Source organism: Dermacentor silvarum, chromosome 3, assembly GCF_013339745.2.
Source record: "Dermacentor silvarum isolate Dsil-2018 chromosome 3, BIME_Dsil_1.4, whole genome shotgun sequence".
Classification (NCBI taxonomy): Eukaryota; Metazoa; Arthropoda; class Arachnida; order Ixodida; family Ixodidae; genus Dermacentor; species Dermacentor silvarum.
The window spans coordinates 153,956,549-153,983,254 of record NC_051156.1 but is presented as its reverse complement, the minus strand read 5'-3'; the positions used below and the strand labels follow the sequence as shown (position 1 = coordinate 153,983,254).

The 26,706-nt window shown below is 49.4% G+C and overlaps 1 protein-coding gene across 1 annotated transcript in view; it reads left to right on the top strand.

Moving 5' to 3' along the window:
- LOC125944015 (uncharacterized) overlaps positions 1 to 26,706 on the top strand; it is a 175,713-nt gene that overhangs the window by 19,315 nt on the left and 129,692 nt on the right. Inside the window, exon 3 of the mRNA XM_049663744.1 lies at positions 1,841 to 1,906. Within this exon, the coding sequence (XP_049519701.1) occupies positions 1,841 to 1,906 (66 nt within the window). The remainder of the gene's footprint in view (positions 1 to 1,840; positions 1,907 to 26,706) is intronic.

Here is a 26,706-nt window from a genome sequence, read left to right as displayed (position 1 = left end):
GGGGCGCGGCTGGTTGAAACCTGCCGAGCCGCCGCCAGAGGTGCCTGCTGCATTCACGGACACCGCGCGCGTTCGACACGAATGCAGGGAAACGGGGATGCATCGGCAGCAGCTGTGCGCGTTGCCTCGTTGGTGCTGCTACAATTTCTTTCTCTCTCACTCTCATTTTCTATTTCTCTCTCCCGAGCAAAGCGCGCGCCGCGCGCATGCTCTCATTCCCTCTCCTTAGCGTCCCATCTGAAGGCAACATGTGCACGGCACGGAGATTAGGCGAAGCACACACCGCTCCGCGAGGTGGTTGCTATGCAACCCAGGTGACTCATCGCTGAGCGATGTTTTTTCGGTCGACGAGCATGATTTTACGGTTAGCTTAAACAGCTTCGTTAGGCGTAACGGCATTCGTTACACCTGATGGGTTGAACGAGTGTGCGAGCAGGGCATGATTTCCATGTTTCTGAAACTTTGAGACGGCCCTACTTGTCGACTTTAACGCGTAAGAAAGAAGATTCATAAGAAAGAAGACTCTTAAGAAAGAAGACGCAAAAGAACGAAGGTCACCTTCAGAAACTACTCTATGTCTACGGGATGACGTCGCGGTATTTGAGCGCAACGAAAAAAAGAAACACTCAGAGCGCCATAAAAGGTATCCTCTCTAGCTATGGTGTGCACTCGGGGAGTGCTACTTGTCATGTTTGCCTATTGCACCATTCGTGCTAATTTTCGTGTGGTTTATTTTCAGGCATATTACAACGTTGATGTCGAACAACGTAACCATTCATTGCTTTTTTGTTAAAGGTTTTGACAGAGTTGTTGACTGATATGTGATGCTCTTCGCTACGTGCATTAAACACTGGGGGGGGGGGGGGGGGAGGGGCTCTAAGTGCGAGATAACGCTGTCGAATAGTGGTATATTTCTCTGCTTCGGTATTTTTAAGGCTGGTACACAGAACTTTCTTTCCTGCATTAACTAACGTCCTTCCGAACTAAATAACGCGAGGAGTCCGCCTTGAGTAGAAGGCCGCATCTGTATATCTCTTCTAGCAGTGGTTTTCCAAGGATTCTGTTCTGGAAATGTATCAGACTCGCACTTTACACCATGTTCTTTTATTGGCCTAGCCCCCTGTGGGTCTCATGACATCAGAACTGTGTTCCAAGCTGAAACGTCTGGATGTTCCAGTCATACTGCACGAGTGACAGAACCAGCAATCACGATGTTACCGATACTCTCTAAACCTGTGCTCTGCTGAAACCTACGTGACGAACACATCTTGCTTATTGAAGATGTGCTGAGGCTGCTTTCTGCGTTCTTTACATAGATTTCTGTTTATCTCAGGCACTGAATGGCATTACGAACTTTTCGTTGATTGTAATGTGTCGGTTATACCATCATTACACCTACTGTCTCGTGCTCTTACTCCTACTCTCTCAGCTAACGTAAAGGCACCGAGCTCGCGGAAATGGTCCGGCTCACTAATATGAAAACCGGCCTAGGCTCACTAATATGAAATTGCAAGAAGTGCTGTGCCGTCGCATTCAATTATGTTATTCGGGTCTTACTCAAAGCACAAAAGAAAGAGATGAGGTTTTCTTTTCGGTATGAGAGATGTTGAAGAAGGTTGCGGGAAAACACAGGACCAGAAATGCTATGCGGCGCTGCGTTAGTAGTTAGAAATGTCTACGCTACCTATGACTCTCGCAGAAATTCGAGTTACTCCCGTTAGTGGCTTCAGGAGCTTTAGATAGAAATGATCCCACTCATTAATCCTATAATAATAAAGTTTTCTTTGTGTGATAAATAATGACCTGAAGGCCATAGAAACGATTTATTATTATTTTGCAGGTGCGCACATGGCAAGGTTGCAAGCAGCCTAATGGGACGCCATTTGCGGACGGAAAAGGCTGTTTGGTAAGCATTACTGCGCTTTATGATATTGCGAAAGCGGTTTGCGCACTTCGTCATCGCCATGCGTACTCGTCATTATCCCATCTCGCATTGTTCTCGGCTATCTCGTCTCATTGTTCGGAATAATGCTTGTAGTCGGACAGTGCCTCAAACTATATTCTTGAAATTCCCATTACTTTCCAAACGTGTAGAGCGAGGAAGGTTAATCATGAATTCTCGTACATCTTAACTATTTTACCCATAGTAGTCTATCCACCTTTGTATTTCATTGTAATATATGCAACCGAACTACATTTTTGTTCAAAAATTATTTCCCATACATTAATCTGTCATTCTTTGTGCTCATCATGATATCAACAATCAGTGACACTATAAAACATGTAGTAATAGTAATATAATATAATATCTATAATAGTAGCTCATTTAATATCCTTACCCGATTACTTTACATATGCATGAACAACAACCGCAAATAATATGGTCTAACCCAGACTGAATCTGGCCTTACGCAGTAATTATTGCTAGGCAAAACATTTGCTGCTTGAGTCACTACGTTTTTGCAGACGGGAGACCCCCTCTCTCACCTAGCTAAGTCGAGCGTTTATTTTTGCGCCCGGGTCTACGGACGACTGTTGTGAAGGTCCTTCTTGTGAACTTTCATCATCAATATGTCGCAAAATAAATTTAAATGGCGCAGTTTTTCAGACACATAAATATGCAGCATTGGCACGTTATTTCCCATATAAGTACCTCAATTTAGTGGTTCCTGGAATAATAATTTATTACCCACGCGAAGATATCTACCAAACGATAAGTATGTCAGAAGTAACCTTGTAATATGAGAACTGAAGTACTCGGGCGCGGTAAATACCATTTTTTGTAAGCAGGTTGTGTGCTTTATTCGCCTTTGTTCTACATAGCAATGGCTAGCACCGGGCTGGACTGGGCTGGGCTGGCTGGCGTATCTTTAGAAGGGAATCGAACAGCTATGCAAGCCTGATTGTTGTGCTAGTTGGCACGATTTCTTCATATTGGCAAAGCCTTTAGCGCAATTCAAAGAAGACAGGGGCGTGACAGAGACACAGGACAGCGCTAACTTTCAACTGACGTTGAATGAAACACAGAGGCACATATATACCGAAGCAGGCATGAAAGATACAAATATTATGACGTCTCTGTTGGCACGACGTTTATTCGGCCCGAGTACTCGGCAGCGAACCAGCAAAAGCACACACCCGATGATGATGATGATCACACATAACTGAAGATGAGGATCGCGCAACGTAGGATGATGATGATAATATACAGATGAAGAAGACGTGCGTAATAAACGCCCACACTAATCCCCCCCCCCCCCCCCCCCCCACGTGGAAGCGGCCATCCTGGCCGCAAGTTAAGGCGACGTACGAAGACCACCGCGTGAAGGGTTTCATGCGGGAGACATGAACGACCTCGGTGCTGCGACAACGGCGGTCTGTGGCGGCGACAACAGGAGTCACGCGATAATTGACGGGTGATGTCTGCTCCAGGACGATGTAGGGCCCGATGAAACGCGGCTGGAACTTGTCGCACAAACCAGGCGTGCGAAGGGGCGTCAATAGAAGTATTTCGTCACCAGGTCGGAAGGACACAACGCGATGGAGGGTGTCATAAATGATCTTCCGGTCGTGTTGCCTGGCCGCCGTGTTGACGCGAGCACGCTGGCGACACTGGGCGAGTCGTGAAAGGAATTCTTCGCTAGACGATGCAGATGGATTGACAGGAGCATCGAAGAAAGGAACGCCTAGAAGGGAAGTAGGTGACCGTCCGTAAACTAAGTAAAATGGCGAGTAGCAGGTGGTACGCTGAACGGCCGTGTTCTAGGCGAAAGTGACGAACGGTATAAGCTTGTCCCAATTCTTGTGATCAGGCTGAATATATACGGCGATCATGACGGCAAGCGTGCGATGAAATCGCTCTGTCAAGCCGTTAGTCTGTGGATGGTAACTCGACGCTGTTTTGTGGGTGGTACCAGAGGAGCGCAGGACTTCGTTTAAAAGTTGCGAGAGAAAGACCTTTCCACGGTCGCTGAGCAGTACTCGAGGAGCACCATGGCGCATAATTATAGCTTGAAGGACGAAGTCGGCAACCTCCGAAGCTCAGCCAGTGATCACTGATGTAGTCTCAGCGTAGCGCGTCAGGTGGTCGATGGCGGTCACTATCCACCGATTTCCAGCTGCAGTAACAGGAAGGGGCCCGTAAAGGTCGATACCAACAACCTCAAATGGTGCGCCAGGACACGGAATAGGCAGTAATTCGCCGGCAGGAGCAGAGGTTGGGAGTTTGCGACGCTGACACGGAGAACAGGAACCCACGTATCTCGCCACACTAGTAGAAAGGCCAGGCCAATATTAACGGCTTCGAATGCGATCGTAGGTTTTGTGGAAACCGAGATGGCCAGCAGTCATGTCATCGTCGAATGCTCTGAGGACATGGGCTCGAAGAAAGCGCGGTAGAACGGGCACCCAGCGTTGACCGTCAAGGTGGTAAATGCGCCGATACAGCACGTGATTGTCCAGCTTGAATTGTGCGAGTTGGCGTCGAAGCCGCGCGTTAGGTGGGCGAGAAGCGCCAGAGAGGTGGTCTATCATACGCCGACAATATGGGTCAGCCCTTTGGCGAAATGCAAATGTTTGATCGTCGTCTGGAGAAAGGCGGTCTATGGTGGCTAGAGAGGAAACCGGCGCAGAAGTGACATCCGAAGAGCTGCTTTGCGACGCAGTTGCCGAGGTGTCAAGTGGGTGCGCAGGAAGCGGGCAACGAGAAAGAGCGTCAGCATCTTGGTGTTTTTTGCCTGACTTATGAATAATGTCAAAGTCATATTCTTGCAGGAGGAGAACCCAGCGACCCAGCCGTCCAGTCAAGTTCTTGAGAGTGGAGAGCCAGCATAATGCGTGGTGGTCCGTAACAATTTTAAAATGACGCCCGTGCAAATAGGGACGAAACTTCTGTACGGACCATCAACCGCCAGGCACTCCTGCTCAGTTATTGTATAGTTCTTCTCGGCATCGGTGAGTACGCGGCTGGCTATGCAACGACTCTCTCGTGCGAAGAGTTGTTGCGTTGCAGAAGAATGGCACCGATGCCGTGGCCGCTAGCGTCTGTGTGCAAGAGAGTCGGTGCAGTCTCATCAAAATGGCAAAGCACAGGTTCAGACGTGAGGGCGCCCTTCAACATGCCAAAGGCTGCTTCACAATCTTGAGACCAGTGAAAGGGTACACCGGAAGCAAGTAGTTTGTGTAGTGGCGCAGCGATGGATGCAAAGTTCCTTATAAAGCGACGGAAATAAGAAGCGAGGCCAAGGAAGCTTCGCAAGTCTTTAGGCTTTTCTAGGCGAGGGAAGCGAAGGACCGCAGCAATCTTGTCAGGGTCAGGACGTATGCCCTCCTTGCTCACGACATGCCCCAGGACCTTAATAGATCTGCTGGCGAAATGGCATTTCTTCGTGTTGAGCTGAAGACCAGCGTCGGCAAGGCACGTCAGAACTTCATCTAAGCGTTGCAGGTGCTGAGGAAATGTGGATGAAAAGACGACAATGTCATCCAGGTAGCAGAGGCAAGTTTTCCATTTCAGGCCACGCAGCACGGTATCAATCATGCGTTCAAAAGTCGTAGGTGCATTGCATAGCCCGAAAGGCATGACGTTGAATTCGTAAAGTCCATCAGGGGTGGCAAACGCTGTTTTTTCTTTATCGTCTTCGTGCATGGGAATTTGCCAATAGGCGGAACGCAGATCGAGGCTCGAAAAGTATTCTGCACCTTGTAGTGAATCAAGGGCGTCGTCAATGCGAGGCATAGGGTATATGTCGTTTCGAGTGATCTTATTGAGGGCCCGGTAATCGACGCAAAAACGCACGGAACCGTCTTTTTTTTGCGCCAAAACAACCGGAGATGACCAAGGGCTAGCTGAGGGCCGGATGACCTTCTGTTGTAACATGTCCGCGACATTTTATTCTATGATTTTCCGCTCGGCTAGGGACACGCGGTACGGGCGACGGCGCACTATCGACGCTTCGTCTGTCTGAATGCGATGCGCTGCAGCTGTGGTTTGGCTCAGAGTCGACGAATGGACATCAAATAAATTTGCGTGTTTGTTCAACAAAGCAAGCAGCTGCTGCATTTGTGAAGGTGGCAAGTCACTGCTGATGGCTGCAGTAAGGGCGGAGGGAGAAGCAGTAGCACAAGTAGAAGGGTCTTTGGAAGACATAGTCGTAAGGGGCACGACGCATACAGGCCCTGGGTCGGCCGCGCAAGCCACTGTGGTGCTTTGCGGAAGGAGAATTTTCTCCGATGTCGCGTTCGTGGCGGTGACAAGCGCCGAGCCATTGTAAAATCGAACCACACCTGGCGCAAAAGCGATGCCTTTATGAAGGCAACGGGAAGAGGGCAAGACCAAGACGTCACCATGGTCGATATCGGTCGACATAATGGTAATAATGCGCTGTCGGCCGGGAGGCAGTTCGTTATCTTCCGCAGCGATCAGGCGCAACGGCGTGTACCTGTCTTCCCCAAGTAAGTAGTCGGTGTCCGTAAGATGGACGACGCGTTGGCCACAACAAATAGCCGCGGAAGCAGAAGAGAGAAAATCCCACCCTAAAATAAGTTGATGAGCGCATGGGGACAGCACAGCTAATTGTATATGGTGCAGGATATCATCGATCAGGACACGGGCAGTGCAAAGAGCGGAAGGTCGAACAGGGTCTCCTTGGGCTGCAACTAGCGTCGGTCCATCGCATGGCGTCGTGACTTTTCTGAGACGGGAACATAAATCAGCGTGAATAACAGAAATTGTCGCACCTGTGTCCACCAAAGCATCGACGGGCACTCCTTGGACAAACACCGAGAGCAAATTGGACGGGCGCGCTGGAGGAATATCAGTCCTGGTGTCGTATGCAGTTTGTCCTTCAAAAACTGCACCGCTTAGTTTTCCGGACGAATGTTAGAGTTGAGGGAGACGGGCCGTAGTGGTGACGTGGAGCGGCGGAACGGCGAAGGGGAGCGGCGTCTGGCTGAACGGTAAGTACTTCGGTCTTCAGTCGATGCGGGCGGAGAAGTAGAGCGGAGCGGAGGTGAAGAGAAACGCCGGCGTTGGGAAGAGACTCCACCGGAAAAGTTGCGTTCAGAGATGTCGTATCCCCGACGCTCGTCCTGCTGGCGCTTGCGGCAGAAACGTGAAATATGGCCGCGATAGCCGCAGTAATAGCACGTGGGACGTGACGGACGCCATGGCGGATAGTACAGGGGGCTAGGTGATCCGGGAGTCAGTGCAGTCAAATGGGCTGATGAAAGCTCGGGCGGCATCGACAAAATGTTTACTGGAGGCGCGGCAGCAACCGACGCGTACGTGCGTAGCGGCACCGTGGAGTTGACGTTGCCTGGAGGCGTGGCAGCAACTTCCGCGTACGTTGGCAGGGGACGAGAGACGGAGGGTGGCACGCGCGTAGAGCAGGTCAAGGACGCCAGTTCATCCCTGATGATGTCACGCAAGGCTGCGCTAGAAGGCGCGCTGGGGCACACGGACGGTGACGACAAGCCCATTGACTGTAAGTCTTCGCGTATCATAGCTCGTATCACGACACGCAGATGTGGGTCCGTCGTAGAAGAATACTCACCAACGTCCGGCTGAAGGCGAACAGACTAGAGTTCGTCCAGGCGCTGACACGTTGTGACAACGTCAGCGATTTTAGCGGGGTTCTTGATGGCAAGGGCATTGAAGGCGACTGATCTAATGCCTTTCAGAATGTGGTGCACTTTGTCTGACTCTGGCATAGATGAACTCATACGGCGGCAAAGCGCAAGAACATCCTCTATGTACGATGTGTAAGACTCGCCTGGCTGTTGTTGGCGAGTATCGAGGGTTTTCTTTGCGATGGTAGAACGAACGGCCGGTGTACCAAATACTTGGCGCAGCCGCTGCTTGAAGGCAGCCCAGTCAGTAAAGTCGATCTCGTGGTTGAAGAACCATGTCTTCGCCACACCCGTCAGGTAGAAGGAGACGTGGCGGAGCTTGTTAAGGTCGTCCCAACGATTAGCGGAACTGACTCGCTCGTAGTCATCGAGCCAGTCCTCCACAGCTTCACGAAGACCAGCGAAGAGATGGGGGTCACGCTGGTGGCTGCTTAGGATGTAAGGGGTGGCTGGTGGTGTCAGAACGGCAGCGGTAGAAGTGGAAGGTGGTGCGTCCTCAGACATGCTAGCGGACAGTGGGCCCAAGCGGCGGCCTGAACGTAGCTCCAGGGGGTAGACTGAGGGGGCAGAGGACTGAGGATCGAAGAGCACCTCCACCACTTATGACGTCTCTGTTGGCACGACTTTTATTCGGCCCGAGTACTCGGCAGTGAACCAGCAAAAGCACACACCCAATGATGATGATGATGATGATCACACATAACTGAAGATGAGGATCGCGCAACGTAGGATGATGATGATAATATACAGATGAAGAAGACGTGCGTAATAAACGCCCACAATATACAATAGATAAATCACACTCTACGTGTGCGCACGTCAATACCGTCCAGGAATGCGATTTCGTTGTCAGAAAGATTAACTGACGGTGTACTAACACAGTATGCTCCCTTTTTTCGAATCAGCCAGGCTTCGATTACCTCACGCATGTTTCGGTCATTGCTTCTGGCCTCCACTGTGCACTGCGTCGCAGATTAAGTTGCACGTTTTGCTGGGACAATCATGGGAATGTTATGAAAGGTTTCCGTCCCTTGGTTTTGCCACATTTCGCTTGTGTTCTTGTGCATCTGCCAGTTTGCTCTATGTATATCCGACCACAAGTTAACGGAATACGGTAAACCACCCCTTGCGAGCACTCCACAAACTTATTCCTATGCTTCACTTTAGAACCATTTGATTGTTTGGGAAAAGGGTCTGTCAGCTTACACAACTTTGATAGCTTCTCTGGAGCAGAGAATATCAACTTCACATTCACCTTATTGGCAATCCCCTTCAGCCTATGGGAGATACCATGCACGTACGGTCTCACCGCTGTCTTTTTCTTTTCTGTGGATTGTTCACCCCGGCTGGTCTTGCATTTCCTCATCATGCCTTCCGCCACGGAAACAAGCACATCTTTGGGATAACCAGCCGCAGTTAGCCGACTGGCTTGCTCACTCAGGTTGACGGGTATCACGACAAGACATCAATTTTTATAGCATTGGTGAAGCACATGTTCACAATTGCCCATTTGACAAGCTTCGAGTGGGAGGATGAATATGAAAGGAGTGGTTTGTTAGCCCTAGGATGGTAATAGCACCTTATGTGGTTTTCTGCAAAAATCAGCTTTAAATCTACAAATTGCAATTTGTTGTCAGCCGGTAGTTCGTGGGTCAAGTCAAGTGGCCTAAAACAGTCTTAAAAAGGATGTAAGGTCCTGATCAGCGCTAGCTACGTGTTGTCTATTAAAATTTAAAATATCATCAACAAATCTCGAAACCTTTAAAACCTTAAAATCTTCTAGATGAGTGGCTACCGTCCTGTCACGGTGCGCCAAAAACAAATCGCTAAAAACCGGCGCTATGCAAGACCCTATGCTGACCCCATGTTTCGGTAAATATACTTCATGATTCCATTCCGCGTAGGTCGAGTATAGATAAAAATGTAAAAGTTCTATGAACCCTGCCACTGATACATCAGCAGCATTCTGAAATGCAACAGAGCACCCGCCATGGTTGCTCAGTGACTATGGTGTTCGGCTGCTAAGCACGAAGTCGCGGGATCGAACCCCGGACCTCGTGCTTTTCGATGGGGCCAAATGCAAAAAAAAAACCGTGTACTTGAATTTAGGTGCACGTTAAAGAACCTCAGGTGGTCCAAATTTCCGGAGTCCCCCACTACGGCGTGCCTCATAATCAGATCGTGGTTTTGGAACGTAAAACCCCATACTTTAATCTTTTAATTCAAACGCAACAGACCCAAAGCAATCGATGCTGTCTTCCACACAAGCAAGCAACTGTCATGAGGGAGCGAATATTACAGATCTTTTACGTCTACACACATGGCAGTCGTGCACTTATCAAAATTATCTGCTAAAAATTCAACAACAATTTCTGACTTCTTTACCGCAAACGCATCGCTGATGTCCAAGATATTTAATTTTTTCTTTCAGAAAACCTGCAACAGTCTTCTGCCAGGAATCACATTGGGAAATGATTACCCTTAGAGGGCATCCCACGTTGTAAGATTACCCTTAGAGGGCATCCCACTTTGTGAGATTTTGCGGAAAGCAATACTTGCAAACTATTTTGTTTCACTTTTATCCACGTGCTTAGCCATAAGGTCAAGGTTTAGGCTATTACACAGTTTTTTTCTTTTGTTTTAACCTTATACAATGCAACTTCCCACTGATTATTGAACAAAGACGTGATAGCATCCCTTGCCTTGCTGGTAAACTGACCTTCGGGTAAAACGACAAATCCTCCCTCTTTGTCAGCGGGAATAACACAAAGGGAATTTTCGCGCAAATATTCAGTCACCTTGCGTACAGGCAGTTTGCGCGAAAATTCCCTTTGTGTTATTCCCGCTGACAGTCATGAGCATGAATCAGCGAAAAAAAATTAACACTCAAAACACGCCTTGTGGGAATCGATGTTATGCAAAGCCGTGTGCAAGATTACCCTATTAAGTTAACGAAACGACCATAAGAGCACCAAGACTTAGGCGGCTGTTTCATGACCTACATGACACACATGTCATGATATTCATGTCATAACCTGTAATTCATATTCGTCCTACACTGTTGTCATGCTATGTTAATTTTGGTGCCTACCAAGTAAACGAAACGACCATGAGAGCACCAAGACGTAGGCAGCTGTTTCATGACCTACATGACACACATGTCATGATATTCATGTCATGAGTCACGAGGAGTCCCTTTAGCTAGGCTTAAAACACATCAAGGCGAAAGCCTTAGTAATGCTCATGACTATGACTCCGACCATCAATCTTTAGCCTTTTCCTTCACTTAGTACCACATCCGAACCCATTACATTGGTTTTTGAGTGCTAATCCTCTTTCCCTGAGTCAGCCATTTTTGCTGAGTCATGGTCATGACTATGGCTTCTACCACCATCCTTTAGTGTTTCTTTCACTTAGTACCCAGGTCCGAACCCATTTAAGTGGTTTTTGTGTGTTAATCTTTTTTTGCTGAGTCGTCATTTTTGCTGAATCAGGCTCATAACTATGGCTTCTACCACCATTCTTTCTAGTTTCCTTCACTTAGTACCGACGTCCGAACCCACTTCAGAAGTTTTTGAGTGTTAATTTTTTTCCCGAGTCATTGTCATTTTGCTGAGTCATGCTCAGGACTATGACTTCTACTATCAACCTTTAGTGTTTTCTTCAAATAGTAACCATGTGAGAACTCATTTCGGTGGTTTTTGAGTATTAATCTTTTTTCGCTTAGTCATGGTCATTTCTGCTGAGTAATGCTCACGACGTTAGGATGGATAGTTGGGCGTGTTGGTTAAGCATGATCTGATGTGAAGGCGCGAAAACGACAACGGACGAAGAGAGAGCACACACATACAGGGCGCCACTTCCAACAATGTTTAATCAGAAAAAATGCAACTATTTTATACAAGGATTGTGATTGCGCTCCCTGTATAAAATAGTGGCGTTTTTTCTGATTAAACATTCTTGGAAGTGGAGCTCTGTGTGTGTGTGCTCTCTCTTCGTCCGTCGTCGTCTTCGCGCCTTCACCTCAGATCATGCTCACAACTGTCACTTCTGCCATCATCCTCTAGTGTTTCCTCCACTAACTACCCACGTCAGAAGCCATTTCGGTGGTTTTTGAGTGTGAATATTTGTTCGCTGAGTCATTGTCATTTTTGCAGTCATGCTCATGACTATACTTCTACCATCATTAATTAATGTTTCCTTACCGCGGCCCGCGCAAGCGTCAACCGGGTCTCCCCGCACGAGATTCTCGACATGTCCCAGTCACCCAAATCAGCGGAGGAAACGGAAACAATACCGCTAACTTACCAAGCACTACTGCAGCACTATCGGCTTGGACGTAGGGTATACCCTCCACCACATCCAAAACTAACGAGATACGAAGGCACCGACTACAGGCGACTCCAGAACAATACCTTCACCCACGGAAGCTTAATACATCATTTGCACCCGACGCTATACAGCTACACCTGTCCACACTGCAACGTTCCAGACACCCTGGCGCACCTCCTACTGCAATGCAAGCACACCCGAGCAAGCATCAGAACGACACAACCAATCGCAATCCCCGGAAGACACAATTGAGGAAGCCCGCGTATGCCCATTATCGGTATACCTGTCCCACGAACCACTTCGAGTATATGTACGCTTACTTACACGACACCATTGCCATGCATTGACGTCGGTTCTACAAGAGCAGCCGGACAGCAGTTTCACAAGTGCACTCCGCAGCCATCTACCCCATATAACATCAGGCTATGCCCTTCCATATCACCCCGTCGAACCACCGTGGGTGAAGATTCAACCTTCAGTATGCGTTAACGTTAACACCACCGCATAGTGTTCCAATGGATCCCAGGACACTGTGGGCTCAATGGTAATGAGATGGCCGATGCTGAAGCAAAGCGCGCCCTCAGCAATGGCCTGCGAACTGTAGTGCCGTTCTCTAGACCGGACATCACATGCCTCCTGTCGAAATTAATGAGTGCGACGAAAACATACTGGGCTCAGCCAGACGCTCGTCACGTTCGCCTTAAAAGGCGGGATCCCGATATGCAATTTCCTGTTCTGCGTGGAATTCCACGCCATCGTACGTGCCTGATACACAGACTGCGATTAGGCGTCGCTTTCACGCGCAAATATTTGCACATCATTGCACGGACAGAATCCCCGGAATGTTCAATTGTAATCTCGCACGCAGTTGGGGGCGTGTTGTACCAGAAGCCCAGATGCAGATGTCATCTGCATATGTACTGATGTGGATGTGAGCTGGAAGTTCGCCCACCAAGCCAATCAGTGCCACATTAAATAATGTTGGGCTGAGAACTCCTTCCTGAGGAAGTCCATGGCATACCTGATGACGATTAGTCTCTCCGTCAGGCGTGGACATGTAAACGAAATGGCCTCTGAGATAGCTCACAATCCACAGATAGAGCCGGCCGCCAATGCCCAAGTCATCTAGGGCATCGAGAATGGCTTCATGAAGGATGTTGTCGTAGGCCCCTTTGATGTCTAAGAAAACAGCGGCGACAAGTCGGCGTCGACGTTTTTCATGTTCAACTGTCGTAACGAGGTCAATGACGCTGTCAATCGAAGAACGGCCTCGCCGAAAGCCGGTCATCATGTTCGGATAAAGATCATTTCTCTCCAGAAACCATTCGAGCCTCGCCAGGACCATTCGTTCCATAACTTTTGCAACACAGCTGGCTAATGCAACTGGCCGGTATGAGGTAAGCTCATAAGGAGTCTTTCCAGGCTTCAAGAGAGCAACCAGGCGGCTGATCTTCCACTGCTCCGGAACAATACCGGTGACCCATGTGTAATTGTAATAATTGAGCAGCGCAGTGCGACCAGCCCTGCCAAGGTGAGAGAGAGACGAATACGAAATCCCGTCAGGGCCAGGGGCAGATGAATGGCGACACGACGCAAAAGCAGCCTCTAATTCAGGCATCGTAAAGAGCAAGTCGTAGTGGTCACTGGGGGAAGGTGGCACAAAAAGCTCGAATTGAATTGAGGCTGGCCGAGTTGGGCCCACAATCATTTTGCAGAAGTCGTCCGCTACCTCTACGTCAGTGCGACGTTGGTAAAGGGCCAGAGCACTGAAAGGGTACCTTTCATGTGGGGGAGAACGCAGGCTCCTGACTACATGCCAAATACGTGCCAGCGGCTTGCGAGGATCCAGCGAAGAACAGAACTTTCTCCACCGCTTCCTTCCTAATTTCTCGAGATGGCGCTTTATTTGTCGTTGAGCTCGGCGACAAAGGGCGAGATCGTACGTAGATTTCGTCCTTCTGTATTTCCTTTCAGCGCGCCGTCGGACTGCGCGTAACTTCTCGAATTCCACGTCGATAGGAGACCCCGGTGTAGGTGCACATAGTGAAAAAAATATCAACACTCAAAAACCACTGAAATGGGTTCGTACGTGGGTACTAAAGGAATGAATGAATGAATGAACCTTTATTTGAAGCAGTGACTTGGCAGTCGAGGTGGGAGGGTTCCTTATTCCAAGAACCCTCTGGCTTGGATCTCCCTCCGTGCCCTGGCAACGAGTTCGCGCTGGTCGACCAGGTCTGGCTTGGAGATCGCAGCCTCCCACGTCTCAGCGAGGAGGGTTGGATCTGCGTCTGCTGCTATTGGTTGTGTCGTTCTGATGCTTGCTCGGGTGTGCTTGCATTGCAGTAGGAGGTGCGCCAGGGTGTCTGGAACGTTGCAGTGTGGACAGGTGTAGCTGTATAGCGTCGGGTGCATATGATCTATTAAGCTTCCGTGGGTGAAGGTATTGTTCTGGAGTCGCCTGTAGTCGGTGCCTTCGTATCTCGTTAGTTTTGGATGTGGTGGAGGGTATACCCTACGTCCAAGCCGATAGTGCTGCAGTAGTGCTTGGTAAGTTAGCGGTATTGTTTCCGTTTCCTTCGCTGATTTGGGTGACTGGGACATGTCGAGAATCTCGTGCGGGGAGACCCGGTTGACGCAACCAGGCGGTGCGTAGTCATTTTCAAATCAATAAACTACTTCTTCTTTTTCACTCAGTCATTGTCATTATAGGCGGCTGTTTCATGACCTACATGACAGGCATGTCATGAAATTCATGTCATGACGTATCACTTATATTCGTCATACACGGTTGTCATACTATTCGTTTGACTCAGCGAAAAAAGATTAACACTCAAAAACTACTCAAATGTGTTTTGACGTGGGTACAAGGTGAATGTTAGACTGAAGGATAATGTTAGAAGTCCTAGTCAATGTGCATGACCCAGCAAAGAAGATTTACACTCAAGAACCACTTAAATGGGTTCTGACGTGGGTACTAAGTGAACGAAACACTAAAGGATAATGGTAGAAGTCATAGTCATGAGCATGACTCAGCGAAAAAAGATTAACACAGAAACCACTGAAATGGGATCTGACATGGGTACTAAGTGAAGGAAATACCTAAAGGTCAATGGTTGAAGTCATATTCATGAGCATGGCTAATGCTTTCGCCGTAAGGTCTTCCAGGCGTTGCTAAAGGGACTCCTAAGGACTCATGACGTGAGTGTCATGACATGCGTGTCATGTAGGTCATGAAAAAGCCGCTTAAAGTCTTGGTGCTCTCATGGTCGTTTCAGTAACTTGGTAGGCTCCCCACACACTGCTTCGCATAACATCGGAATGATAATGACTCAGCGAAGAAAGATTCACACTCAAAAACCAATGGAATGGGTTTGGATGTGGTACTAAGTGAATGAAAATGCTACAGGCTGATGGTCGAAGTCATAGTCATGAGCTAGACTAAGGCTTTCGATTTAAAGTCTTTAGGTGTAGCTAAAGGGACTCCTGAGGACTCATGACATGCGTCTCATGTAGGTCATGAAAGAGCCGCCTACGTCTGGGTGCTCTCAATGTCGTTTCGTTAGCTTGGTAGGCTCCCCGCACACTGCTTCGCATAACATCGATTCCTACATGGCGTGGGATCAGCCGGCTTTTTTTTAAGCGACGCTTTATAGGCTCACAAGTTTCGGTGGCGGTGGAGGTGGTGGTGGTGCCGTCACGCTGAAAAGTGGGCCGATCCTGGCGATTGTGCAGAAAGGGTCCTAGCTCCATGGCACATACAAGGAAAAAAAAAGAATGAGAGAAAGAGAGAGAAGGAGAGAAAGAAAGAGATAGAAGGCAAGAGAGAAATAAAGAGAGAGAGAACAGAAAATTACCAGCGCTTCCCCTGTCGAGAAAATGGGGGTAAGCAAAGGTTGTCGTATGGGAACTTGACCTACTCCTTTCCATTCTCTTTCCTACTACTTTTCGTTCCCTTTCGTGGCACTTTTGGTTCACTTTGCTTCTTCTTTTGTTTCCCTTTCGTGCAACTTTTCCTTCGGTTGCGTTGTACTTTTCCTTCCCTCGATGCATACATTTAATAAAGGTTTATGTTTTATTACCGTGACATGGTCGTGAACTTTACGTTACCCTGACGAAGGTTAGATACACACACGACAAGCTTAACTTACCCCCATTTTCTTGACAGGGGAAGGGCTGGTGATTTTTTTGTGTTTTTTTTCCCGAAAGCATGCCTTCGCACCGGCACCTTCAACGATGAAGTTAGTGAATGGATCCAGGCCTAGAATCCTGTACTTTCATTTCTTGGGCTCTGCTTCTCCAGTGTGAATTGAATGCGTCGACCTCATTTTTAGGCATCGTCGCGTTGAAGTGGCGATTGCTGCTGTCGCGTGGCGTTGAGTTTTTCGTCACGGCTGACAACATTCCACTGAACTTGATTTAGGTGGTGGTTCATCGTCCCGAGTACCACCAAGGGCGTGGAAACGACGCTTAGAATGCGCCACATTAAAGTCCATACATTTAATATTTACCTCACTAGGGGTATTGACACTTTTCTCCTCGCTGTACCCAAAATATGGCAGTTTCGTCCAAAGGTCTAGAACTGAAAGCGATAGCAATCTTTGGCCTTGCGCTTGAACACCGTGGACGATGCTTTATCTATGCGTGGGTTCGCTATGTTGGCGCGATCACGCAAAGTGATTCCTGCTGCGTAGAAGTAATGACATCCTGGTAGGTATCTGTCAATGCTGGCTGGAAGAGGTGCTTCACATGTGGCGTTCCTGGAGTCGCACTACCAAGGTACTACCAGAGGCACAAAATGCGACCGACTGAAAACCGTCAGTGTTACTCTGTGCCTGGGGAAATAGTGGATAACATTATATACTATTGCCCTCGTCGTTCTTGTAGCTAAACGTACTTTGCATCTATGAAGATCTTCTAAACCTCCGGAGTGGGCCGCGCAGCCACCGACAATAGCCTATGGTGTTGAGCTCCTCAGCACGAGGACGCAGGATCGAATCCAGGTCGTGGCGGCCGCATTTTGATGGGGGCGAAATGCGAAAACACCCGTGTACTTAGATTTAGGTGCACGTTAAAGAACCCCAGGTGGTCGAAATTTCGGGAGTCCTTCACTACGGCGTGCCTCATAATCAGATCGAGGTTTTCGCATGTAAAACTCCATAATTTTTAGCACGACGGCTGTGGTGGCGCCGATGACGTTTATGCCACTCGAGCGTTGGCATAAGGATTCGTTAACACAGGTGGCGTGCTCAGGTCGCGAGACCACGTTGGTCTCCAAGCAATGGCAAGAAATGGTCGCTTTAATAGACGAGCGGCCAATTTTGTGAAGTCGTTCATTGACCGATGCTTCAGCTCCACGGCTGTAGTCGCAAAGTGGTTCAACCAATCATCGGCACAGGCGTAGGACGCCGAAATACGCTGATGGTTATGTTACGTGTCCATGGTTTGGCTGAGCTTCATGGGGGAATGAGAAAAACTAGGAGAGAGCATGGCGTCACTCAGCTGACTTCTGCAGACTATCTCTTATGATGCCACCCCTCTGTTTCGGGGTCTGTCTGCCCAGTGGCTTTTGGAAACGATTAGGTCAATAAGGCTGCACCGTTTTCATGTGGAACGCAAACGGTGCGTTCAGATTCCCGTGAACCAGTTCAGCCACTCCGTTATGTCCGCCTTTCTACAGTTCAACTGCATAATTGCCTACCTGCTGCGTTCTAACACTCGCTCCCAAGCATCCCGCAGTGTTTTGATAATTTGCAAACACCCCCCTTCGAAGGCACTTAATAAAATGGCAACACTGATAGCATCAGGTAGGTCTATTAAATGAAAAGCATATTTCGTGAGCATAAGGGGAACCCTGTATTTTTTGGTGCAACTAACCACAGCTTATGACCTCAGTGATCGGTGACCACCATTGTTTTGCCATTGTCACTGCGCTCACGCGCTGCACAGCCGCTTTCTGCCGTTTATACCTTAGCTCTTGAATTATGAAGTGCGTTCAAAAATATCATTTTCGCACAGCGTTTATAATTTGAAGTAACTAATAGTGCGTCGTAAGTTCTTCTTACAACGGTTCCTAAAAGAAGTCGCCGGTAGCCATATTGAAAATGTTGCGTGCTAAACAGACTAACAGTCGGCGAATCTAGTGAGAAAATCGCTGAAATGGCAAGACTGCTGCCAAAGTGTAGTTTTGTAGCGAGAGCTACATTGGCCGTATTCTCGCGGTTTCACTGTGGACGGTGGCCGCACCACGAGCTGAGCCGTTGCTTAGCAACTGCCACAGCTGGCAGTGCCGCTTGCCGCGCCATCTGGCATGACGTCAGAGGAGGAGCCGGTGAAACAGCGAGCTGAGCCGTTGCCTAGCAAGCGGCGGCGTTGCATCGCTGGAGGAGCCGGCGTTGCATCGTATATTTAGAAGGGACGTCTTGGTGGGATTCGTCGGCAGATATGGAAAGTGAGTCGGAGATACTGAAAGAAGCAAGGCTTCGTCGTCGGAACGAATCCAAGAGAAGGGAGCGAGCCGAGGAGACGGAGGAAGAACGAGCCGCACGCCTCGAGAAGCGTCGTAAGTACTGTGAGTGATGTGTGCTAGGCCTAGTTGGTCTGGGCGGCTACAGATGGCGCCACGTGTCTTGTGCAGCAAGCAGCCGCACCGACATCGTCACCTACCTTGCCTGCTTCCGTTTCCGGCAGCCTTAACCTTTGTTCGTTTGGCCGCCATGGACGAGTCAGTGAAGCCATTGCCGCTGTAGTGTTCAGTCGGCGTGATGTGTGTGTAACATTAAGCCAGCACTAAACCGTTCCCTACTATGTGAGTCTTCCTGTGTCCAGCCCAAGCCTCACATTTGGCACAGTCGACCCCGAACCTCTGCCAAGCCATTCAGCCACGGCAGCGCAAGAACGCCTTTGGTCAACGCCAGCGTCGAACGCCGGTCAGTACGCCTTTTCAACCGCATTCGTCATTGTACTCACGCACTCACGCCGCCGAAGACTCACGCCTGAAGATACTCCTGCCATTTTACCGCTCGTCTGTGTTTACTCCGCATCAGAAGAAAAGCACGGCCGTCATATGAAGAGTGCCGTGAATGTTGACAACTAGCCCTATTGGACAACTAGGCTTAGCGCTCGCTTGCCTAGTCTCCCGTGCTCCCAGCCTCGTTTCGCAGTGCATCATGCCCGGAATTATTTGGGAGGAGCTTGACACGACGACCACGTCGCGGCTCGGAGTCGACCTTATCCGAGAAGAATTGGCCCGACGCGAGCTAGACAGCACCGCTCTAAGGAAGGGCTCATTCAGCACCTCGAAGTTGACATTCACCAACGTCGTGAGGCAACGCCGCGGTCAAGCGTGGAGAGGGCGGATACCACCGGCAACTCGGATTTCACCCTTGATCCCGCGACGCTCGAAAGTCTGACACTTCTGTTTCAACAGCTGCCATGCCCCTCGACTACAATTACCACACTGCCAGACCTGTCGTCATCGACTGCTTACTTTGACCAGTCTCCAGCACAAAATGTTAATGTCTGGCTCAATGACGTTCGCCGGGTACAGCAGCTTGCCGCATGGGATGACGCCACCACCCGTCTCATTGCCGCAAGTAAACTGAAAGGCACAGCTCGGAATTGGCACCTCGCTTTTGGAAACCAGCATTCAACCTACGAAACGTGGAGCGCCGCCCTGAAGGAAACATTTTTGTCGGAGCTGACCCTCATCGAGTGGCAGGAACGCGTCATAAAGATCAGACAGGGCCCAGGCGAGAGCCTGCAAGAGTATGCTTACGCAAAGCTGCGTGTGATTGAAAGCTGCCCAGTCACCTTTACCGACGCCCAGAAGATTGATTACCTACTACAAGGTCTTCAAGAGCCACATGTAATTGCAGCCATCGCGGCTAATAGGCCGTCAACAGTGCGTGACTTCATGTCCACGTGCACAAGCCTAGACAAGTACACTCAACATGGCCACGACAGGGCAAGCGTAAAGCAACCGGTGCTTGCACAGAAGCCACCCCCTTGTTCATTTCAAAGTGGCAATCCAGGACGTCAGCAGTATAACTTCCAGCCACCAGCTCCGCAAACAGCTACAACAGCACAGCCAAGACAGCGCATTTCAGATTTGCCCAAGGAACAACAGGAGCGAAGATACGAAGAGATTTCTGCACAGTATGGGGCCCCGGCATTTCGGAGCGACCAAGACATCGCACAAGCAGTCTGTTACAAGTGTAAAGATTTAGGACATTTGGCATCAGCATGTCCCTCGCATAGCAACAGGGCACCACGAACCCCATCGTCAACCATCCCTGATGCCCAACAGCCACGGGCCTTTCACAGTATGTCTGACAAACTTGAAGGCTCCCAACATCAATGTCCATTTTTCACAGCGACTGTTGCAGGAGTCGGAGAACATGAAGCATATCCGGACTCTGGCTCAAACGTGACATTGATTTCTAAAGCCATCCTACCTTCTGCAATGATCTTGCCATGGACTAATTTCCTCTCTTACCGTCGTTGGAGGTGGTACAGCGCTACCAGTTGGGTCCGCCCTCCTTAAGATAACTATTGGCCCTATCACTGGTGTGGTTGAGGCAGCAGTTTTGGAGAACAACGTCCTACCTCTTATTCTGGGCGAAGACTGGTTTTGGAGCCCGTTTGATCTTCCAGCCACCAGAGCCCACTCAGCTGCAACATGCCAGTCACGGGTGTAACGCTTTTGGCCACTCAGCGTCTTGTCCCGCGAATGGCCAATGCCGTCATTTTAGCCCGCTCAAAACTTTTTGCGCCGGCAGAAGCAACGTCACAAGACTGTCTACAACGAGAACCCTTACCTTCGCAAGAACAGCCTCGCTGGCAAGTTTTGGCGGCGAAGACAGTGCCATTGGACAGCAGCACTGCCACACTACAAGTCCGCACTACGGTGCCTGTGACCATCCACCCAACCTAGGCAGCCAGCTCTCCCCTGAACAGCAGTCTGTCATTGCTGACATACTGGCCAAGAACAATGCAGTCTTCTCTCGCCATGAAGATGACATTGGTCATTTTACCGACATTCAACATCGCATTGATTTGCTGCCTAATACTGTGCCGTACAGCCGCAGCCCTTACAGATATACGCTAGAAGACAGGCAATACCTCTAAAGGCAAATCAAAAAGCTCCTTTCTCAAAATATCCTCCTCCCTGCATCAGGCCCGTGGGCATTCCCAGTCGTTGTGGTGTCTCGCGGTGGAAAGAAGCGCTTGTTTGTGAATTACATTCCACTCAATGAACGTACGATCAAGGTTGTACACCCCCTACCACTGGTAGATGACATCATTCAGGACATCGCTGGCTGTGCCTATTTCGCCACAATGGACATTAAGTGCGCCTACTGGTAAGTCAGCCTGAGACCCCAGGACTATGAGAAAACAGCATTCATCACCCACCACGGAACTTACATGTGGACCCGAATGCCATTCGGATTAAAGAATGCACCGTCCACATTTCAGCGAGCCATGCAATTGGTATTCCAAGACCTTCGGCCTCGCCCGGACAAAAGCGGCATACGAGTATATCTCGATGACATCCTTATCTACGCAGAGTCATTCGCCACATTCGCAGACCTTATGCAAGAAGCCCTCCAGTTGCTGCAGGCCAGTGGACTTAAGGCCTCACTTGACAAATGTTCCTTCGGTCTCGCTTGCATCAAATTTCTTGGGTTCATCATATCAAGCGAAGGCCATCGCCCGGATCCAGAAAAGCAGCTGCCATGTGCCGTATCGCAACTCCCCAAAACCATAAGGAAGTCCTTTCCTGGATACTGACAGCCAGCTTTTACCGTCGATTGATCAAGGGCTTCGCTAAGGTGGTAGCCCCTCTCCAAGCCCTTGTTAAGTCGTCCACATTTCTGTGTCCAAGAACTGAGCAAAGTGGTAGCCCCGCTCCAAGCCAAGAACTGTGCATGTATCGCAAATTAAGTTGTATGTGCCTCCGTTATCTCCTGTTGCACACCTTTCGTTCAGCCTTGAAGGGGAGACATCCTCCACTACAGTCCCTGACGATGAAACTGCCATCGACCAGACACAGCCTCAGCGCCAACAGCGTGTGCGCCACCTTCCCAGTCACTTGCGAGACTTCGTGCTTGAGTGACTGTGGACGCCAAGTTAGACCAAGGTACTTGGTCACCCAGACGGGGGTGGAATGTGAGTGATGTGTGCTTGGCCTTGTTGGTCTGGGCGGCTACAGATGGCGCCACGTGTCCTGTGCAGCAAGTAGCCGCACCGACTTCGTCACCTACCTTGCCTGCTTCCGTTTCCGGCAGCCTCATCCTTTGTTCGTTTGGCCGCCATGGACGAGTCAGTGAAGCCATTGCCGCTGTAGTTTTCAGTCGCAGTGATGTGTGTGTAACATTAAGCCAGCATTAAACCGTTCCCTACTATGTGAGTCTTCCTGTGTCCAGCCCAAGCCTCAAAGTACGAAGCCGCCAGGCGAGTGCATTCAGATGACGATGGTTCAGTCGTCTAGCTCGGCATCTCGTGCCAGGGCCGCGGATCCACGACGGAATGAAACCAGGAGGAGGCAACGAGCTGCGGGGACAGAAGAACGTGCTCGGCGTATCGAACAGAGACGGCAGAGTGATGCAGCTCGGAGAACGCCGCGCCTAGCCGTCGATTCAATGCAGTTGGAATACTTGAAGGCTCGCCGTGTGACGTAGCATGTGATTTGGCTGGCTGAAAGTTCAAGTGCGACGCGCATGTTCGAAACAGACTTTACAGACAATGCGTTTGGGTTTGCGTGTGACGTTTGCGAATGACTTTGGCATAACCGCCTCTCGCTACGCACACCCAGGCATAACTGAGTTAAGCCGCAGTCAATTTTCTTGAAGCATGCGACGATCGGCCTTGTCTCATACTAGCCGGGAACACCATGATGGCCACTAAGGGGTTTGATGATGTTTAAAAGCAATATAGACCGACCTTGTGTGGTCAGTTAAGGCACTTTACTCAGACACTAAACATTTCTCTACAAATGTCTGCTTATTGACTGTGAATAGTTTCTGCCAGCGCCAGCATTTGTCTAGCATCCACCGTTGGAAGCAACGCTCCCCCACTTGAGCCGTCGATGCGGCAATAGCCTAAGCGTATCGCCGGGTGGCGACAAATTATATTTTTACGCTATGTAGTACGCGCTGGCGCCGCTAGCACAAGCGGGACAATGTGACCCACGCTCACGAGCTCTGTTTATTTTATGGGGCGCCTGCAGTGTTGTACAGGTTCCTCTAAAACAGGAACGAAAGCTCGTTCCTCGTTCTTTCCCAATATTGAAACGAGTTCTCGTTACAAGTTCCTTTAATGCGAAAGGAATGCGTTCCAGTTACAGTTCGAACATTGGAACGTGTTGTTACATTAAGGTTACATTTTACGATTATTTACTTAAAATATAGTGTCGGCTAATCCTGAGGCGAAATAAAATGAGCAATTTAAAACTCACATCGAACTACGTATGTTAAAACACATTAAACATCACCGGCAACAGATTATCTGGAAATAAAAAAAATGCAAAGAAATGCTCCTATAACATTTTGTTAATGGAGCACCGGACATACTCCAGAGATGTCTAATTGCAACTTTGGTGCTCGTCTATTACAAGTGCGCAACATATGGCACTTTCCACTTCGGTCTTCAAATGCACAGTCAGGATACTGCGCTTCAGATGTGCAAATAGAAAGTTACTCACATGCACCAATATAATTAAATTTCTTGCACAAGAAACCACATCGAAAGAAACAATACAAAGGCGTTTAATGATAGCTAATTCAATATTGCAGTATTAGTGGGATAAGAAATGTCCAGAATACATATGTGCGACTTATTTAAGTCCCTTGTTTGAGTTCAGCAAGAGTTGCATCTCGATGTTGGTGCCTGACAGACGAACCCGTTTTTCAAGCGCAGCTGGTATTGCCTCACCAGTGTTCGTGGTGTTGGTGGTGTCACGCTAAAACCCCTATCGAACACGTGTGGAAAACTCGCGTCTCGTTCGCTTGGCATATACCAAAATTGACATGGAAGAGTACGTATGTGGGACTAACATGACTGATATAGCATGACATCAATAACATCACATGGTCGTCAGTCACGTCAAGATTACCGATAATCAAATCACGCGTGGCGCATACCCGCATTGGATATGCGCGTATGAGCCAGGGACAAGAATGAAAGGAAGCAAGCAAGGAAGGAAGGAAGGAAAGAAAAGGAAAGAAAAGAAAGAAAGAAAGAAGGAAGGAAGGAAGGAAGGAAGGAAGAAACAAAGGAAGAAAGAAATCACGTGTGGCTCATACCGGGGCCACACATTTGAACTCCGCTCCCAGACTAGAGCAGGTGCGCGGAAAGCTGCGCCGGCGTCGGATCACGTGACGCGCTCGACCAATCAGGGTCGTTTGGTGTGTCACGGGGAGGGAAAGGAAAGGGGCTTGGCGTGCTCCGCCGGGCTTCCCTCGCCTCAGATCAGTTTCGGCGTCCGAGTGGGAAGGCCCGCGCGTGGTGCGTTACGCTGAGGAACAGGCTGCATATGAGCGACGGCGCCGTGAACTCGGTCGGGAAAGGTCTCGTCGTCGACGTGCCGATTTTAGCGTGAAGGTTTCTGAAGCCCAGGCGAAACGTCAGCGAAGAGCTGCCTACTGTGAATTTGGTGCAAAAGAAGCGAAATGCCTGCGACAGCGTCGTCTTGCCACAAGCTTCGCTTACCCCCATTTTCTCGACAGTGGAAGGGCTGGTGATTTTTTCGTTAGCCCCCGTTGAAGCTTTCAGGCCAGGCGCGCGCCGCCGCTGGCGACGGCGGCTGCGCAGAGGGACATTCGACATGGCGCTGAGCCGAAAAAAAAACATATAAAGAAGTGAAAGCGCGCGCTATCATCGTCCAATCGGAGATACCGGAGAGAGAGAAGCGGCGTTGCTCAAAGGATGGCGTACTTTTCCGAAGGTATAGGGACTTCAGACGAAATGGTTCCTTTGCTGCAGGCCGGCATGCCAGCATGGAGGAAAGAAACTACAGGAGGGAGCGTCACGTGGCAACTTTGAAGCCTAGCAATCAAAACATAGAACAGAGATATCACGAAAAAAATGTATGCCCCACAGTCACGTGACAGGCAAGCGGCAGTTCTTTGCCTCACGTGGTCACCCATCCGTCCTGAGTGATGTGCTGCGTACGTGCGTGCGTCTGTTCAATGCCGTGGAACGTTGACAGAAGGAACGCCGTTCCCTCTGCCGTTCCTTCATAAACGTAACGAGCTATCGTTATAGTTCCACCGACCCTTAATGGAACAGTGGCGTTACTCCGTTCCTCCCAAAAGGAACTAGTTCCAGCAACGCCGCTCCTTGGAGCGCCATTCCGTACAACACTGGGCACCTGTACATTTCATACTTATAATACTTATATTTATTTCAGACTCATAATTTCAAATTTCATGACGTTAAATATGAAAAAATCACAGCATATTCACGAAGTGAATGATGATGAGTGGGCGAAGCACCGGGGGATCATTCGTGTAAACCACAGCTACGGACGAGAGATAAAGAGAGCGCGCGTCGGGAACGAGAGAGAAAGACGGCGCGCGTCGGGAACGAACGCCCTTGTGCAATGCAGCGCCCCTAGCTACGGACGAGAAAGAGAGCGCGCGTCGGGCACGAACGCCCTTGTGCACCGCAGCGCCCCTAGCTACGGACGAGAAAGAGAGCGCGCGTCGGGAACGAGAGAAAGAGAACGCGCGTCGGGAACGAACGCACCTAGCTACGGACGAGAGCACCTAGCTACGGACGAGAGAGAAAAACGCCGGAAGCGTTCTCCGGAAGCCGGAAGCTGGCTTCCAGAACGAAGCGGAACCGGAAGTGGAAACGGAAGTCGGCTTCCGGTTATACTATACATATACATATATATTTATATATGCGTATACATACATACATAGCGGTCTCCATGCCAACCAGAGCTACGGACTTACGCCATCTAGTGAACACTTCATAAAACTACAGGTGGCTACCACTTACGCCATCTATTGAGTAATTCATAAACTAGAGGTGGCTACATACTACTACTACTACTACTACTACTACTACAGAGGAGGGAACGACCCCCACCCTAAGGAGCTTCGCCCCTAAAAAAATATCACCCCAGTCATGGCCAAGTTTTGCGGAGTATTTCGCCTTATGGAGCCAGGTTGGATCTTGTAGTATAATAGCTGAGGAGAGAGAGAGGGAGAAGTTTAATGATACGAAATGCAGAGAGGTCGGCCTGAGGTATATTCCTCTAGCCAGCTACTCGGCGTTGGGAGAAGGGGAAGAGGGAAAGAAAGAGGCGCATATGATGTGTGACGATGACGAGAGAAGGAGGATGTCAAACACATGGCAAGCAATTTGGCATGCTCAAAGCCTACCAGTCCAGGTCCGTATTTTTTTAAAAGTTCAGTAACACCTGGTTGGCCTTGAAACTCGATTGAGCGTCTGGAGGAAACGGTCTTGTAGTTCTAGTAGCAGAGAAAACGAAGACAAGCTGTGCCTAAATACCCTCCGAACGACGTCGGCCTTTCGTTCTATGTTTTTGGCGAGAGAGAGAGAGAGAGACAAAACTTTATTTTGATGAGGCACGGAGAAGCGTCGATCTCCGTGGTGGGTGGAGCCTTCAGTCCAGGGCCCCCGCGGCGGTGGCAGCACTTTCGGCTCTGGCGATAAGCTTTCGCTGATCCTCCAGTGCCGAGCTGGTCAGCACCATCTCCCACTGCTCGTGCG